At 46.1% G+C, this 16,777-nt stretch overlaps 1 protein-coding gene across 2 annotated transcripts; it reads left to right on the plus strand.

Moving 5' to 3' along the window:
- Positions 1–617: 617 nt before the first annotated feature.
- On the plus strand, positions 618–8,091 carry LOC129854465 (nucleotide-binding oligomerization domain-containing protein 2-like). Of its 2 annotated transcripts, XM_055921533.1 has the most exons (13): positions 618–1,144; positions 1,597–1,895; positions 2,936–3,187; positions 3,421–3,541; positions 3,705–4,309; positions 4,477–5,666; positions 5,818–5,901; positions 6,040–6,123; positions 6,234–6,317; positions 6,429–6,512; positions 6,662–6,742; positions 6,882–6,965; positions 7,178–8,091. In XM_055921533.1, exons 2-13 carry the CDS (start codon positions 1,647–1,649, stop codon positions 7,248–7,250), a joined length of 2,991 nt encoding a protein of 996 aa, XP_055777508.1. In that variant the 5' UTR covers positions 618–1,144; positions 1,597–1,646; the 3' UTR covers positions 7,251–8,091. The 2 variants fall into 2 exon arrangements, with proteins under 2 accessions (XP_055777508.1, XP_055777507.1); XM_055921532.1 differs by having other exon boundaries at positions 618–1,895.
- Positions 8,092–16,777: the final 8,686 nt, after the last annotated feature.

Here is a 16,777-nt window from a genome sequence, read left to right on the forward strand (position 1 = left end):
AGGTTATAAGTCCTCGATCACCAGTAAAAGTGGTGGATCACCATTGGGCTTGACCAGAGTACCTGGATTTTTTGGTGTGGAGATGTCATGACGAATATTTAAATGAACTGTCTCATGAAGTTGACGGCAGGTGTAGTCCTCTTCTCTGGAGCACTGCTGTATTCCCGGTGATTGGCGATGGCTGATCTTGTAGATCCGGGTCACTGCACCAATTTTGTAACCAACTTCACATAGCCCCCCAGAAGAAAGGTACATGGACACCCACACTTCAGGACTCGGTTTTTATCTGCAGTAAAATATATCAAACAGTGATGATAGGCATTGACAGGATGGTCACATCCACACCTTCACTGCTCTCAGAATATCTCTCAGACTCAGGAGCAGGCAAACCAACTTCCCAAATAGGGGAGAAGTACTCAAAACCCACTAGTTGTTCTTTCAAAGAAAATAATACAAAAATGGTAAGTGCGAAGACCTCTCGTATTGCCAACCTTACTACAATGGCAGCAAATATTCTTATGGATTCAGCAACACATAATGAAAGGAAACTTTATTTATGTCACTCCTTTTCCTGAAGTGAATGGTTTCACCCACTACTCTACCCCGAACTGCGCGTTCTTTGATATCTACATTGCGCGCGAGATTTATGGAAACTCAACATTTTCGCTTTGTAACATTTACAAACGGATATTATTATTTTTTTTTGTGCAAAAAAACGTGGGGCTCTAACAGACCTATTTGAAGGGACATTAATCATTGGAATAAAGAGCCAGTATTTAAACAAATTCTAAACGTGTCATTGACATGTCACTTTCACTTTCCCTGTAAATAAAAGGTACATGCACATGTGGGTTCTCATAATTCAATAGCTCTTAATAATACAATACTTTTAGAGAACTTGCAAATTCTTCACCTTGAAATAATAAGTTAATATGTTTATAGATTCGTTATTAAATGGTTTAGGAAAAAGCCATTATTTACAGCGGGCAATTTAGCGGAATGAGGAATGACGAATTGTGGAATGAGGAAGAGAGACAAGAGTTGACGATTCCGCCTGTACCATTTGCGTGGACCATTCTGTTTCGCAGGACTCGAGTAGACAGATGATGATCTCGAAGAAATCAGACAAATCTCCCGCTGAAACGTAAGTTACAATTTTAGCCATGGTCTATTACAGATATAAAGTTAAATGCAGGTGTCACAGTTGCCTTTGAGGTTTATCATCACGTTTTGGATTCACCTGTTACTCACATGCTCTCTATGCACAATTCAATATATGACATTAGCGATCTCTTTGCCTTCTCTCTTGTTTGACTGTATCTGTATTTTTCCAAGTCAATCGTATTGACATTTGTGATCAATTGTGGATTGTGTTCATACATTTCCCTTTTTGGTGATGAATTTATTTTTATTCCTTGACATCACAGAGGAAATGAGAGTATATCATGTGAGTGTGGCATGATGCGGTGTCAGAATTGAAGCTGTGCCTGTGTGCATATTTAGACTTGATTTTCCCTAACAAAACATTTAACAACCCTACTAAAATGTCCATTAATTATAATCCACATAATAAATCACATTTCCTGTTGCTGCAAGATTATTTTCCTGCTGTAGCAAACTGGCTCAAATTAAGATCCTACATCTGTATGAGTGCCCGGCAGCTGGTCCTGAGGCAGAGAGCAGAGCTGCTGCGTGCCCTGTGCTGTGGTGGCTCTTCTGAGGGTCTGGAGAGTGTATTGGACCTACTCCTGTCCTGGGGAATGCTGTTCTGGGAGGACTACCAGAATGTACGGGTACCAGGCCGTGCTCTGTGTGCCAACACAAGGGTGCTACTAGATCTTGTGTACACCAAGGGAGATGAGACCTGTCAACTGCTCCTGGCTGCTTTCAAACGGGTAAGATATGTAGGCACAGCTCTTCACAGGTGATGCCGTTCTAAAGGATGTATGAGCATGTTTTGAACAGACTCATTACTGATGTATGTACAAAACATTAGGAACACCTTCCTAATATTGAGTTGCACCCCCTTTTGCCCTCAGAACAGCATCAATTTGTCGGGGGCATGGACTCTACAAGGTGCCAAAAGCGTTCCACAGGGATGCTAGCCCATGTTGACTCCAATGCTTCCCACAGTTGTGTCAAGTTGGCTAGATGTCTTTTGGGTGGTGGACCATTCTTGATACACACGGTAAACTGTTGAGCGCGAAAAGCAGCATTGCAGTTCTTTGCACACTCAAACCGGTGTGCCTGGCACCTACTACCCTGTTCAAAGGCACTTAAAACTTTTGTTTTGCCCATTCACCCTCTGAATGGCACACACGTATACCCAATCCATGTCTCAATTGTCTCAAGGCTTAAAAATAATTATTTAACCTGTCTCATCCCCTTCAACTACACTGATTGAAGTGAATATAATAAGGGATCATAGCTTTCACATGGATTCACCTGGTCAGTCTATGTCATGGAAAGAGCAGGTGTTCCTAACGTATTGTCTTAGTAAAAAGCCACTAGGCAAAAATGTTGAGCGATACATATCAGTTGCCATGTCCCAAAGATACAGATCATTACATAGGTACAGACCATTACATAGGTACATATCATTACATAGATACAGATCATTATAAAGATACAGATCATTGCAAAGATACAGATCATTACATAGATACAGATCATTACATAGATACCGATCATTACATAGATACAAATCATTACAAAGATACAAATCATCACAAAGATACAGATCATTACAAAGATACAGATCATTACATAGATACAAATCATTACATAGATACAGATCATTACATAGATACAGATCATTAAAGATACAGACCATTAAAGATACAGATCATTACATAGATACAAATCATTACATAGATACAGATCATTAAAGATACAGATCATTACATTTTAATTTAATTGTATTGCTTTCAACCAGGTCCTCCCTGAGGCCCAAAGAGCTGGCCTCTCTTTTGGAAACTGTCGTACTGCCGATCTAGAAAATACAAGAGATGATACAAAAGAACTACATGGTACAGCTATCCAGACCCTCCAGACAGACAGGCCTGGTCTGGTGAGGAGGCTAAAGGACCAAATTGAAGGAGCTCTGGAGGTCCTGCTGCATACAGGCAGCTTTACACCATCTGATTGCGATGAAGTGCAGCTACTTGTGTACACCCCCTCACAACAGGTAAACAACCGCACCCTGAGACCAGTATAACAGCTTTATTTATATCTACATGCCTGGTAGGATGTAGAGTACTATGATATTACACAACTTACCTGTCCCTCTTGGAATTAAGTTCCAGTTTGCACATCTTTGAATCCAAACAGGTCATGCTGTCCTTAGACTTTTTTTGTAATTAGACATGTTATTTAGGTTCAGATAGTAAATGTGAATTAATTGACTTCTTTGTCATGTAGGCAAGGCGTCTACTGGACCAGGTCAGATCAAAGGGGGAGCCTGCAGCAAAGGTCCTACTGCAATACTTTCAGCAAACAGAGGACCATCCCTCACCATTTAACCAAGAGGCTCCTCCCAAAGGTACTGTATTATATCACAACACTAAAAGTCACACGGCTACTTGCAAGTTGTTTGCATACAGCACTAACACATAGGTGTTACACTAATACTTCTTAGATATTATATTGTTTGCTATGATGTCCTGTGTATTTCAAACATTCTTATCATTTGTGTACTGCTGCAGAGTGCTTGTCCTATCAGAAGAAGCTGCGCAGCACTGTGTCGGCCCAGTCACATTTCCTCAGCACGTATGGAGGAACCAGCAGTCTGTCTCTAGAAGACATCTACACAGAGGGTCAGCTGGAGCTTGCCCAGGGTGGCAGTGAGGCCCAGCCCCAGACTGGTGCTCTGGGGCTGGAGGACGTGGTGGGCCTGGTGGGCACCCTGAACCAGGAGGCTGACACTGTGCTAGTCTCTGGGGAGGCAGGCAGTGGGAAGAGCACCCTTCTCCAGAGGCTGCACCTCCTCTGGGCCAGGGGGGCGGCTCTACATGATTTCTTCCTCCTCTTTCCCTTCAGCTGCCGCAGGCTGAGCTCGGAGCAGAGGGAGCTGTCTCTCAAAGAGCTGCTGTTCCTGCACTGCTGCTGGCCGGACGGGGACCAGGACCGAATCTTCCAGTTCATCCTGGACCATCCGCACCTCATCCTCTTCACCTTCGACGGCCTGGACGAGTTTATGCAGAGCTTCTCAGACTCAGAGCAGAGGCACTGCTGCCCCACCCAGTGTGCCCCAGTCCCCACCCTGCTCTTCAACTTGCTGCAGGGATCCCTCATGAAGGGGGTGAGGAAGGTATGTTTTATGTATACGGCTAAATGAGATGTGTAGGATTTTTATGTGCAATGTATGTATTGTGTATGTGTCAACTGGGTAATGTATAGTGTTTATTTTGTATAAAGCAGTTCCTGTATCGAGACAATTTTCCCCTCAGGGACAATAAAGTTTATCCTCATCCTAAGGTGGTGACCAGCCGGCCAGAGGCAGTGGGTCCCACCCTGAAGAGGTACCTTCGCAAGGAAGTCCTCTTGAAAGGCTTCTCGCCAGGCGGGATCGACTGCTTCGTGAGGAAGTATCTTCGCGACCCGACGGTGGCCACCAGGGTCCTGGAGTCTCTACGAAGCAACACAGCTCTACTGGGCCTGTGTCACATCCCGGTTTTCTGCTGGATTGTGTCTAAGTGTTATAAGGAGCTGCTGGGCTGTGGAGAGGGAGAGGGCAGTCCCCAGACCATCACAGATGTTTACCTCATGATCCTGCAGCACTTCTTCCAGTGCCGGGCCTCTCAGAGGAACACCATGGGGATAGGGTGGGTGCAGGAGCACCAGGATACTGCCTTGCATCTGGGGCAGCTAGCCATGGAGGGCCTGGGGGCCTCTTGTTATGTCTTCACAGGCACAGAGCTACAGAAGTGTGGGGTGACCGAGAAAGATATCTGCATGGGGTTCCTCATCCGTAGTGAAGACCTCTCCTCCTCTACTAACTGCAAACACTACGAGTTCCTGCACATTACCATGCAGTGCTTCTTTGCTGCTCTCTACGTTGTCCTGAACAATAACTTGGACCGCTCCACCATCCCTAAGCTTTTTCAGCCGCAGGACAGGCAGCAACAGCCTGGCTTTCACAGGGTGTGTCTGGGCCACTGCTTGACCCAACAAGAAGGGGCCTTGAAGGAGGCCAATACGGCAGCAGAGACCCCCAACCTCCAGATAACAGCCACTTTTGTGTCTGGGCTCTTGTCTCAGCGCCACCGCAGCCTGCTGCTCCTCTCCTGCCCTGGGCCCACTCTGGACAGGAAGTCCAAGCAGGTGGTGACGTGCCTGTCCAAAGGCATGCAGAAGCACTTTAAATCCATCCCTCGGCCCGTGGAGGGGGAGAAGAAGAGCATGCACGCCATGCCGGGCTTCGTGTGGCTCATCAAGTGCATCCATGAGATGCAGGACAGTAGGATCGCCAGAGACACTATGGCTAAGCTAGAGGTGGAACACCTGAAGCTGACCTATTGTAACATAGGCCCTGTGGAGTGTACTGCGCTGGCCTACGTGCTCCAGCACCTTAGGAACCCTGTGGGGCTTCAGCTAGACTACAACTACGTAGGAGACGTTGGGGTGGAGCAGCTTCTGCCTTGCCTGCATGTCTGCCACTCTGTATAGTAAGTGTGAAAAGCTTTACCATACTATTTACTATGGCACTCACTATGGGATTATTTTAGTATAAACATGTTACCTTGTGCCAGTAACACAACACACAGGACACTAAACTAAAGCCTAATAATAAGACTATTTTTTATTTCACTCCCTCAGCCTGAGACACAATAACATATCAGATAAGGGAATCCGTAAATTGATTGAAAAAGGCATCCAGTGTGAGCGCTTTCAGAAGATTGCGTGAGTATGGCCAAATCAATTTCCACTGTCAGGTGACCTATAGCTAGGCTATGCTATGGCTATGTCAAATATGCAGACGTAAAAAAGAAAACTGATGAGGTTATTACCTTTATTGATCTTGATTAATGTCTCTGAAAGGCTCTTCAACAACAAGCTAACTGATGCCTGCACAGAGTGCTTCGCTCACCTCCTGAAGACGAAACAGAATTTTCTCTCTCTAAGGTGAGGATATTTTTCAACTCTCATCATATAAGATACTGTACAATGTTACCTCACATAGCAATAGCTAATACCATATTCAATCGAACACTTTCTCTGACTTTGTATTGCAGGCTGGGAAACAATAACATCACAGCAGCAGGGGCAGGGCAACTGGCGGAGGGACTGAGGTTCAATCGGTCACTACAGTTCTTGGGGTAGGAAGCAGACTACCCTATCTCTCTGAGAAAGACAAAGTTGTTTTTATGCCTATCACAATGCTGTAATAATATATCTGGTTGACCATTTTAATCCTCTCTGTTTTTTAGGCTTTGGGGAAATAAAATAGGTGATAAAGGTGCAGAGGCCATTGCCAATGCTCTAAAGGACAGCCAAACCTTGGTGTGGCTCAGGTAATGTTAGACTAGTGATAGGTTGAACCATGAACATTACGAACACATCCATACTATCATGGGCAACTATATGTCCTGACAGCCCTGTTATCATTCAAATACTTCAACATAGGAATAAATCTTACTGTCAGATGTATGTTTCATGGCAGCCTGGTAGACAATGGTGTTGGCAGTGCAGGAGCATGTGCTCTTGCCCCACTCATCAAGAACAGTACGCTTGAGGAGCTGTGGTGAGTATATTGATAGCACATCCTGAATACTGAAAAGGACTTTGCAGCTACCCACGTTCCGTTTTGCCTTAACTGACATTTTGAAAGTTGTGGCTGTGCTAAACACATCTTTCACTCTGCTCTCTCATGCCCTCCACAGGTTAACCAAAAACTGCATCACAAGAACAGGTGTGGAGTGTCTAATACTGGCTCTTGAAGGCAACACTAGTGTGAAGGCAGTGTGGTATGTTAACATTATGCTTCAATCATTTAGACAGTTATATACTGGCTGAGAAATGTAATTTACAAAGTGTTATGTCCTATACATACAGTACAGTATGTTGTAGTCTCCTATACCTCCCCATACACGTGAAGAATGGATCTCAAATCACTTAAGAAGGTCTCTAATCCAAAGACTGTAAATTAGAGTTAAGAGAATAATTGTTTTCTTTCTAGGTTGAGAGGTAATGAGCTCAGCCCAGAAGAGGTGGAGGAGATGACACAGCGGGAACCCAGGCTTACATTCTGATGATACCAAGTGCAGGTCAACTATACTGGAGTATTATTGTTTACACCCATGTGTATCTCTGTTTGTAATTTATGTAACTTCTTTAGTAGCATTTCCCTTAAAATGGTAGTTGTGTTATTTATAGGTTATTATATGTTTTTACGTACATTATGGATCATGTTGGATGTGATGTTCCCAATGATGTAAACAGTGTGGGCAAGCTTGTTTTATCCATTCACAATAAGTAGCAACTTCTGACCTGCTCTGCTACTACAGGCAGCTTGTTTGGTAGCATTCTTTTCATATTAGTCATATTAGTCATTGTGATAAGGAACTGGTCTGACACTTGTTTTAAGTAAGCACCATTGTGTGTGACCCTATTGTTTCTGGCTAATTATCAAATAACAGTCAGGTATTTGAACTGGTACATCAGTATTCTTATGTACCCTACCCTATTGTACACTGACTGGCAGTGCCAGTATGTTTGATAGCACGGGTTGATTCAGCGGTTACATGACTCTTATTTTATCAGTGAATCACAAACAGTGATTACTTTAGTCCTATTGTGTCAGTGATCTATGGTGGGGATAGAACGGGTTGTTACGTTATGTCACCTTGCCTACTGAGAAATGTTCATGTAGGCTATGACATTTTTAAAATGCACTATGCAGAAATCTCTCCGCCGTTTTCTGGTTCCAAGAAATCGAATAGTTCGCTTAATTTCAGTTTATGTGACAACAAGCAAGTGTAGTGTAGAGAATACCATAAAGTTGCATATTGCAGCTTTAATTTGAAGTTAAACAGCAATTCAGTGTACTATTAATGAAATATAATATTTCCAAAATATAATATGAAGAATTCACGTGCTGCTTTTATCAATATTTGCACATCATTCTGCACTCATAACAAGTAATTTGCATGTCAACACACACACACATGCCTGGTTTGAATGACATTAATCTGTGTACACTGTACAAGTCACAGTATAGAAGATCCCGGACCTGTCAACAGCACTGTTAATGTGGGAGGCAATTAATTATGTATATAAACCCTGTACTGCTGATGGTTTGTTTTGGCCATTGAGAGGCTTTGAAGTAGACGTCGACCAATTGTCACGATCGTGTGGAAGATTGATGGACCAAAACGCAGCTTTAGGAAAATAAGCCATCTTCTTTTATTTTAAAGATGACGAAAAAATAAACACGAAACACTTAATACAAACTAACAAAACAACAAACGATCGTGAAGCTAATAAACGTCGTGCACATACAACAGGCTACAAACGTTCTGACATAGACAACTACTCACAACCAATGAAAGCCTATGGCTACCCTAAATAAGGCTCCCAATCAGAGACAACCGAAATCAGCTGTCTCTAATTGGGAACTCATTCAGGTAACCATAGACTCTCCTAGACAACTAAACATACATAGACAACGCTAGACACATGTATTCAACACAAACCCATATACTATACCCAACAACCCCTTTACCATAAAAACACCCAAAACCAACAAAACACAAACATTCCCCATGTCACACCCTGACCTAACTAAAATAATAAAGAAAACAAAGAATACTAAGGCCAGGGCGTGACATAACCCCCCCCTTAAGGTGCGAACTCCGGGCGCACCATTAACCAGTCTAGGGGAGGGTCTGGGTGGGCTTCCATCCACGGTGGCGGCTCCGGCTCTGGTTGTGGTCCCCACGTCACCACAGTCCCTAACCACCTCCTTAGCTTCCTCCAAATGACCCCCCTCCACATTAACCCCATTGCATTAAGGGGCAGTTCCGGACTAAGGGGCAGCTCCGGACTAAGGGGCAGTACCAGGGTAAGGGGCAGTACCAGGGTCAGGGGCAGCACCAGGGTAAGGGGCAGCTCCGGACTGAGGAATGGCAGCTCCGGACTGAGGAATGGCAGCTCCGGACTGAGGAACGGCAGCTCCGGACTGAGGGACTGCAGCTCCGGACTGAGGGACTGCAGCTCCGGACTGAGGGACTGCAGCTCCGGACTGAGGGACTGCAGCTCCGGACTGAGGGACTGCAGCTCCGGACTGAGGGACTGCAGCTCCGGACTGAGGGACTGCAGCTCCGGACTGAGGGATGGCCCATGGCTGGCTGACGGATCTGGCTGCTCATGGCTAGCTGACGGTTCTGGCTGCTCATGGCTAGCTGACGGATCTGGCTGCTCATGGCTAGCTGACGGATCTGGCTGCTCATGGCTAGCTGACGGATCTGGCTGCTCATGGCTAGCTGACGGATCTGGCTGCTCATGGCTGGCTGACGGATCTGGCTGCTCATGGCTGGCTGACGGATCTGGCTGCTCATGGCTGGCTGACGGATCTGGCTGCTCATGGCTGGCTGACGGATCTGGCTGCTCATGGCTGGCTGACGGATCTGGCTGCTCATGGCTGGCTGACGGATCTGGCTGCTCATGGCTGGCTGACGGATCTGGCTGCTCATGGCTGGCTGACGGATCTGGCTGCTCATGGCTGGCTGACGGATCTGGCTGCTCATGGCTGGCTGACGGATCTGGCTGCTCATGGCTGGCTGACGGATCTGGCTGCTCATGGCTGGCTGACGGATCTGGCTGCTCATGGCTAGCTGACGGATCTGGCTGCTCATGGCTAGCTGACGGATCTGGCTGCTCATGGCTGGCTGACGGATCTGGCTGCTCATGGCTGGCTGACTGATCTGGCTGCTCCTGTCTGGTTGGCGGCTCTGGCAGATCCTGTCTGGTTGGCGGCTCTGGCGGATCCTGTCTGGTTGGCGGCTCTGGCGGATCCTGTCTGGCTGGCGGCTCTAGCGGCTCCTGTCTGGCTGGCGGCTCTAGCGGCTCCTGTCTGGCTGGCGGCTCTAGCGGCTCCTGTCTGGCTGGCGGCTCTAGCGGCTCCTGTCTGGCTGGCGGCTCTAGCGGCTCCTGTCTGGCTGGCGGCTCTAGCGGCTCCTGTCTGGCTGGCGGCTCTAGCGGCTCCTGTCTGGCTGGCGGCTCTAGCGGCTCCTGTCTGGCTGGCGGCTCTAGCGGCTCCTGTCTGGCTGGCGGCTCTAGCGGCCCCTGTCTGGCGGACGGCTCAGTAGGCTCATGGCAGACGGGCGGCTTTGCAGGCTCATGGCAGACGGGCGGCTTTGCAGGCTCATTGCAGACGGATGGCTCAGATGGCGCTGGGGAGATGGATGGCTCAGATGGCGCTGGGGAGACGGATGGCTCAGATGGCGCTTGGCAGACGGGCAGTTCAGTCATCGCTGTGCAGACGGCAGACTCCTGCCGGCTGAGGCGCACTGTAGGCCTGGTGCGTGGTGCCGGGACTGGTGGCACCGGGCTGGGGACACGCATCTCAGGGCTAGTGCGGGGAGCAGCAACAGGACGCACAGGACTCTGGGGACACACAGGAGGCTTGGTGCGTGGTTTAGGCACTGGTGGTAAAGGGCTGGAGACACGCACCATATGGCTAGTGCGTGGAGGAGGCACTGGTGGTACTGGGTTGGGGCGGGGAGGTGGCGCCGGAAATACCGGACCGTGCAGGCGTACTGGCTCCCTTGAACGCCGAGCCTGCCCAACCTTACCTGGTTGTATGCTCCCCGTCGCCTGACCAGTGCGGGGAGGTGGAATAACCCGCACCGGCCTATGTAGGCGAACCGGGGACACCATGCGTAAGGCTGGTGCCATGTACGCCGGCCCGAGGAGACGCACTGGTGACCAGATGCGTTGGGCCGGCTTCATGACATACTGCTCAACGCTCAGTCTAGCCCGGCCGATACGTGGAGCTGAAATGTACCGAACCGGGCTATGCACGCGTACAGGAGACACCGTGCGCTCTACTGCGTAACACGGTGTCTGCCCGTACTCTCGCTCTCCACGGTAAGTACAGGGAGTAGGCGCAGGTTTCCTACCTGACTTCGCCACACTCCCTTTAAGGCCCCCCCCAAGAAATTTTTGGGTTGTACTCACGGGCTTCCAGCCTTGTCTCCGTGCTGCCTCCTCATATCGCCTCCTCTCGGCTTTAGCTGCCTCCAGCTCTTCACGAGGAAGGCGATATTCTCCCGGTTGTGCCCACGGCCCCTTACCATCCAGTATCTCCTCCCATGTCCACGAATCCTGTGTAGGTGGGTCCTGTTGCCGCTTTCCATGCCGCTTGGTCCTGTATTGGTGAGTAGTTCTGTCACGATCGTGTGGAGGATTGATGGACCAAAACGCAGCTTTAGGAAAATAAGCCATCTTCTTTTATTTTAAAGATGACGAAAAAATAAACACGAAACACTTAATACAAACTAACAAAACAATAAATGATCGTGAAGCTAATAAACGTCGTGCACATACAACAGGCTACAAACGTTCTGACATAGACAACTACTCACAACCAATGAAAGCCTATGGCTACCCTAAATAAGGCTCCCAATCAGAGACAACCGAAATCAGCTGTCTCTAATTGGGAACTCATTCAGGTAACCATAGACTCTCCTAGACAACTAAACATACATAGACAACGCTAGACACATGTATTCAACACAAACCCATATACTATACCCAACAACCCCTTTACCATAAAAACACCCAAAACCAACAAAACACAAACATTCCCCATGTCACACCCTGACCTAACTAAAATAATAAAGAAAACAAAGAATACTAAGGCCAGGGCGTGACACCAATTATGATTTTTCAACGCCGATACCGATTATTGGAGGACCAAAAAAAAGACGATACCAATTAATCGGAAGATTTTTGTATATATATTTGTAATAATGATAATTGCAACATTACTGAATGAACAATGAACACTTTTATTTTAACTTAATATAATACATCAATAAAATCTATTTAGTCTCAAATAAATAATGAAACATGTTCAATTTGGTTTAAATAATGCAAAAAACACAGTGTTGGAGAAGAAAGTAAAAGTGCAATATGTGCCATGTAAAAAAGCTCACGTTTAAGTTCCTTGCTCAGAACACGAGAACATGAAAGCTGGTAGTTCCTTTCAACATGAGTCTTCAATATTCCCAATTAAGAAGTTTTAGGTGGTAGTTATAGGAATTATGACGTGTCAACTATTTCTCTCTATACCATTTGTATTTCATATACCTTTGACTATTGGATATTCTTATAGGCACTTTAGTATTGCCAGCCTAATCTCGGGAGTTGATAGGCTTGAAGTCATAAATAGCGCTGTGCTTCAAGCATTGCTAAGAGCTGCTGGCAAATGCAGTAAAGTGCTGTTTGAATGAATGCTTACGAGACTGCTGCTGCCTACTACCGCTCAGACTGCTCTATCAAATATCAAATCATAGACTTAATTATAATATTATAATAAACACACAGAAATATGAGCCTTTGGTCATTTATATGGTCAAATCTGGAAACTCATTTAGAAAACAAAACGTTTATTCTTTCAGTGAAATACGGAACCGCTCTGTATTTTTTCAGAACGGGTGGCAACCCTAAATCTAAATATTGCTGTTACATTGCACAAGCTTCAAGGTTATGTCATAATGATATTTAATCCTGGAAAATTAATTACGGTCTTTGTTAGGAAGAAATGGTCTTCACACATTTTGCAACGAGCCAGGCGGCCCAAACTGCTGCAAACTATATGTCCGGGGGCTGCATTTATTGTAGCTGGAAATTTTAACAAAGTAAATTTGAGAACAATGCTACCTAAATTTTATCAGCATATTTATTGCACGACACGTAGGACAAATACTATTTTTTAAATTGTATTAAAAACAAATCCATACAGGAAGTACTTGTGGGAACACAGGTATATAAAAATTATTCTTTGGATGAAGAAGGAGTGGACCAAAGCGCAGCGTGGTAAGTGTTCATGATTTATTTTCAAAAAACACTTGAACAAAATAACAAAGGGCAAAACGACAACGAACAGTTCTGTCAGTTGCAGAAACAAAACAGAAAATAACTACCCACAAAACACAGGTGGAAAAAGGACACCTGAGTATGGTTCCCAATCAGAGACAACGATAGACAGCTGTCCCTGATTGAGAACCATACCCGGCGAAAACAAAGAAATACAAAACATAGAAAAATGAACATAGAATGCCCACCCAAATCACACCCTGACCAAACCAAAATAGAGACATAAACAGCTCTCTAAGGTCAGGGCGTGACAGCTAGGGGGTACAATATCACATTACACACATACAGTACATACACCTATAATTCTAACAGCTTTTTTGTTAGTAGAGTATTTAATTGTCTTAATATAGTTCAATTTCTTTTTGTAAGGTAAGAAAATGTGGTGTTTTGTTTGTAAATTTACATTTGTGAATATGAACTTTTACCAAAAGAATAATGAAATTAATTACATAAAATTGTTTCAGCTTATTTCTATAGTAGGTAAAGAATTATAGCAGTACATCTCTCCACAATAGTGTAAAATCTTCATAAATGTGTTCAATTATAAATCTACTGATGTCTTGCCACAGTTTCCTTACATGAATACAATGCCAAAAAAGATGCAACACTGTTTCTGGGTGGTCATTACAAAAGGACAATTTGAGTTGATGTTTTCCTTAAACTTCTTCATATAGTGGTTGGCGGGATAATATTTATGAACAATTTTAAAGGAAACTTCCTTAATTTTGTTAACAAGTAGGTATGTGTGTGGCAACATCCAAACTTTTTTCCAACAGATATTATCAATAAATCCATTCCAATAAGGCATGACATAAGGTATAGATACAACATCCTGCTGAAACAAGGTTCGTATCACTCTGTTGTTGAATGGACCAAAAGAAAAACAAATATATCCTACTGATGAGTCAACAGGCTCTGAGGGTCAGGTCTTAACACGTTCCTGAATAACAGAGCAACACCTGAGGGAATGGCATCTAAAACAATTGCAAAATCTTTAGGTGTTTCAGGGACCTTGTAAACTGATAAGTATTCCTTATAACTAAGTTTAAAAAACTATGCATTTACCATTTGGCTCACCAATCTCCTTGCTTATTTTACCGTCAAGATATAAAGATAGAATGCCATATGTTAGCCTAGAGATACCTTCAGCCTTGGTTATTAGGACTCTTCCATTTAAAGACAAGTCCCTCTGTAGCCATTGATTTAGCTTCTTCTGGGGTTTTTAATTAGAGGGTTAAAATTGAGTAAGCCTCTAGACTTCTGATCCTTAGTAATGGTTATGCCTAAATATGTAAGTTATTATTTCACTGGAATACCATAATATGAAGGTGTCACACAATCTTTGACAGTCATGAGTTCACATTTATGTTAAGATATAGACCAGACGCTTTGGAAAAGGATTGTATCACATTGATCGATATGGGAATTTGGTTAGCGTTTTCAGAAAAAGTGTAGTATCGTCAGCCAGCTGGCTTAAAATAATTTATTTACCAGCTATGGAAATGCCTTGTACAGGACTATTATTTAAATAATTTGTAAGAAGTTGGGTGATTAATAAAAACAGAGATGGGACAACCTTGCCTAATTCATCTCTTTAACTCAAATCTGGGTGAGGTGCCATATTTCAATTTGATAGAGCTGTTACCATTTCTAGAGTCTTAATAGCCTTACAGAACAAATCCCAAAGCCAAATTTCTCAAGGGAGTGGAAGAGGAACTGATGCTCTACTGTGTCAAATGCTTTGTAAAAATCAAAAAATTATATGAAACTATCCTCGGTTATTAGGTCTGAGTAGTCAAGTATGTCTAATACTAGTCTGATATTGTTAGAAATATGGCTGTTCCTCATAAATCCAGACTGTGTTTCATCAATGATTGCATCCAAGACCTCTTTAGTTATTTTTGCAAGTAGTAAGGCTAATATCTTATAGTCATTATTAAGAAGACAAATTGGATGCCAGTTATCGATGAGCAGCACTTCTTTTTTAGGCTTAGGTATCAGTGTTATTAACCCCTGACTCATTGTAGGAAGGAGAACATTGTTTTTAATACTCTCTAAAAAGACTTCAAATAGGAAGGGAGCTACTTGTTCAGTAATTCCATCAACACCTGGGGATTTATTGTTCTTTAGATGTTTGATAGACTCTTGTAACGATAGTCTATCTCGTCCTCCTCATCAGACGAGGAGAGGCGAGAAGGATCGGAAGACCAATTTGCAGAGTGGAAAGTTTCCATGATATTTAATAGACACGAAAACAATACACCATACAAAACAACAAACGAACATATCGTAACAGTCCTGTGTGGCGAAACACTGACACAGGAACAAACACCCACAAACCAAACGTGAAACCCCAGCTGCCTAAGTATGATTCTCAATCAGGGACAACGATTGTTTGAGAATCATACCAGGCCGAACACAAAAAACCCAACATAGAAAACACACATAGACAACCCACCCCAACTCACGCCCTGACCATACTAAATACATACAAAACAAGGGAAATAAGGTCAGGAACGTGACAGACCCCCCCCCCCCCCCCCCTCAAGGTGCGAACTCCGGGCGCACCACCTAAAACTCTAGGGGAGGGTCTGGGTGGGCGTCTGTCCACGATGGCGGCTCTGGCGCGGGACGTGGACCCCGCTTCACCATTGTTTTTGTCCACCTCTTTAACCGCCCCCGTGGCCTCTTCTGAGCGGCGATCCTCGCCGCCAACCTTGGCCTGGGGACCCTAGTTATGGGTCCCGAATGGACAGAATACTCCGCCAGCACCGGAGTGAAAGACGACTCCGGCAGGTCCTAGCTGACTGACGGCTCCGGCAGGTCCTGGCTGACTGACAGCTCCGGCAGGTCCTGGCTGACTGACAGTTCCGGCAGGTCCTGGCTGGCTGGCTCTGGCAGGTCCTGGCTGACTGACAGTTCCGGCAGGTCCTGGCTGGCTGGCTCTGGCAGCTCCTGGCTGACTGGCTCTGGCTGCTCCTGGCTGGCTGGCTCTGGCTGCTCCTGGCTGGCTGGCTCTGGCTGCTCCTGGCTGGCTGGCTCTGGCAGCTCCTGGCTGGCTGGCTCTGGCAGCTCCTGGCTGGCGGCTCTGGCAGCTCCTGGCTGGCTGGCGGCTCTGGCAGCTCCTGACTGACGGACGGCTCTGGCAGCTCCTGACTGACGGACGGCTCTAGCGGCTCCTGACTGACGGACGGCTCTAACGGCTCGGGACAGACGGGCGGCTCTGACGGCTCGGGACAGACGGGCGGCTCAGACGACGCTGGGCAGGCAGGCGGCTCAGACGACGCTGGGCAGGCAGGCAGCTCAGACGGCGCTGGGCAGGCAGGCAGCTCAGACGGCGCTGGGCAGGCAGGCAGCTCAGACGGCGCTGGGCAGGCAGGCAGCTCAGACGGCGCTGGGCAGGCAGGCAGCTCAGACGGCGCTGGGCAGGCAGGCAGCTCAGACAGCGCTGGGCAGGCAGACAGTTCAGACAGCTCTGGGCAGATGAGAGACTCTGGCTGCGCTGGAGAAGAGGAAGGCTCTGACAGCGCTGGACAGGCGGGAGCAACTGTAGAGAGAACCCGGAGAGACAGCCTGGTGCGGGGGGCTGCCACCGGAGGACTGGTACGTGGAGGTGGCACCGGATATACTGGACCGTGAAGGAGTACAACAGCTCTTGAGCACCGAGCCTGCCCAA

This window comes from Salvelinus fontinalis, chromosome 4 (genome assembly GCF_029448725.1).
Source record: "Salvelinus fontinalis isolate EN_2023a chromosome 4, ASM2944872v1, whole genome shotgun sequence".
Classification (NCBI taxonomy): domain Eukaryota; kingdom Metazoa; phylum Chordata; class Actinopteri; order Salmoniformes; family Salmonidae; genus Salvelinus; species Salvelinus fontinalis.

Excerpts from the sequence above, each read along its gene's own strand:
- LOC129854465 (XM_055921532.1), top strand. The coding sequence starts at position 1,545 with ATGTCCATTAATTATAATCCACATAATAAATCACATTTCCTGTTGCTG. Across the intron at positions 5,667-5,817 it reads CATGTCTGCCACTCTGTATA|CCTGAGACACAATAACATAT; the intron begins GTAAGTGTGAAA and ends TCACTCCCTCAG. Across the intron at positions 6,318-6,428 it reads CGGTCACTACAGTTCTTGGG|GCTTTGGGGAAATAAAATAG; the intron begins GTAGGAAGCAGA and ends TCTGTTTTTTAG.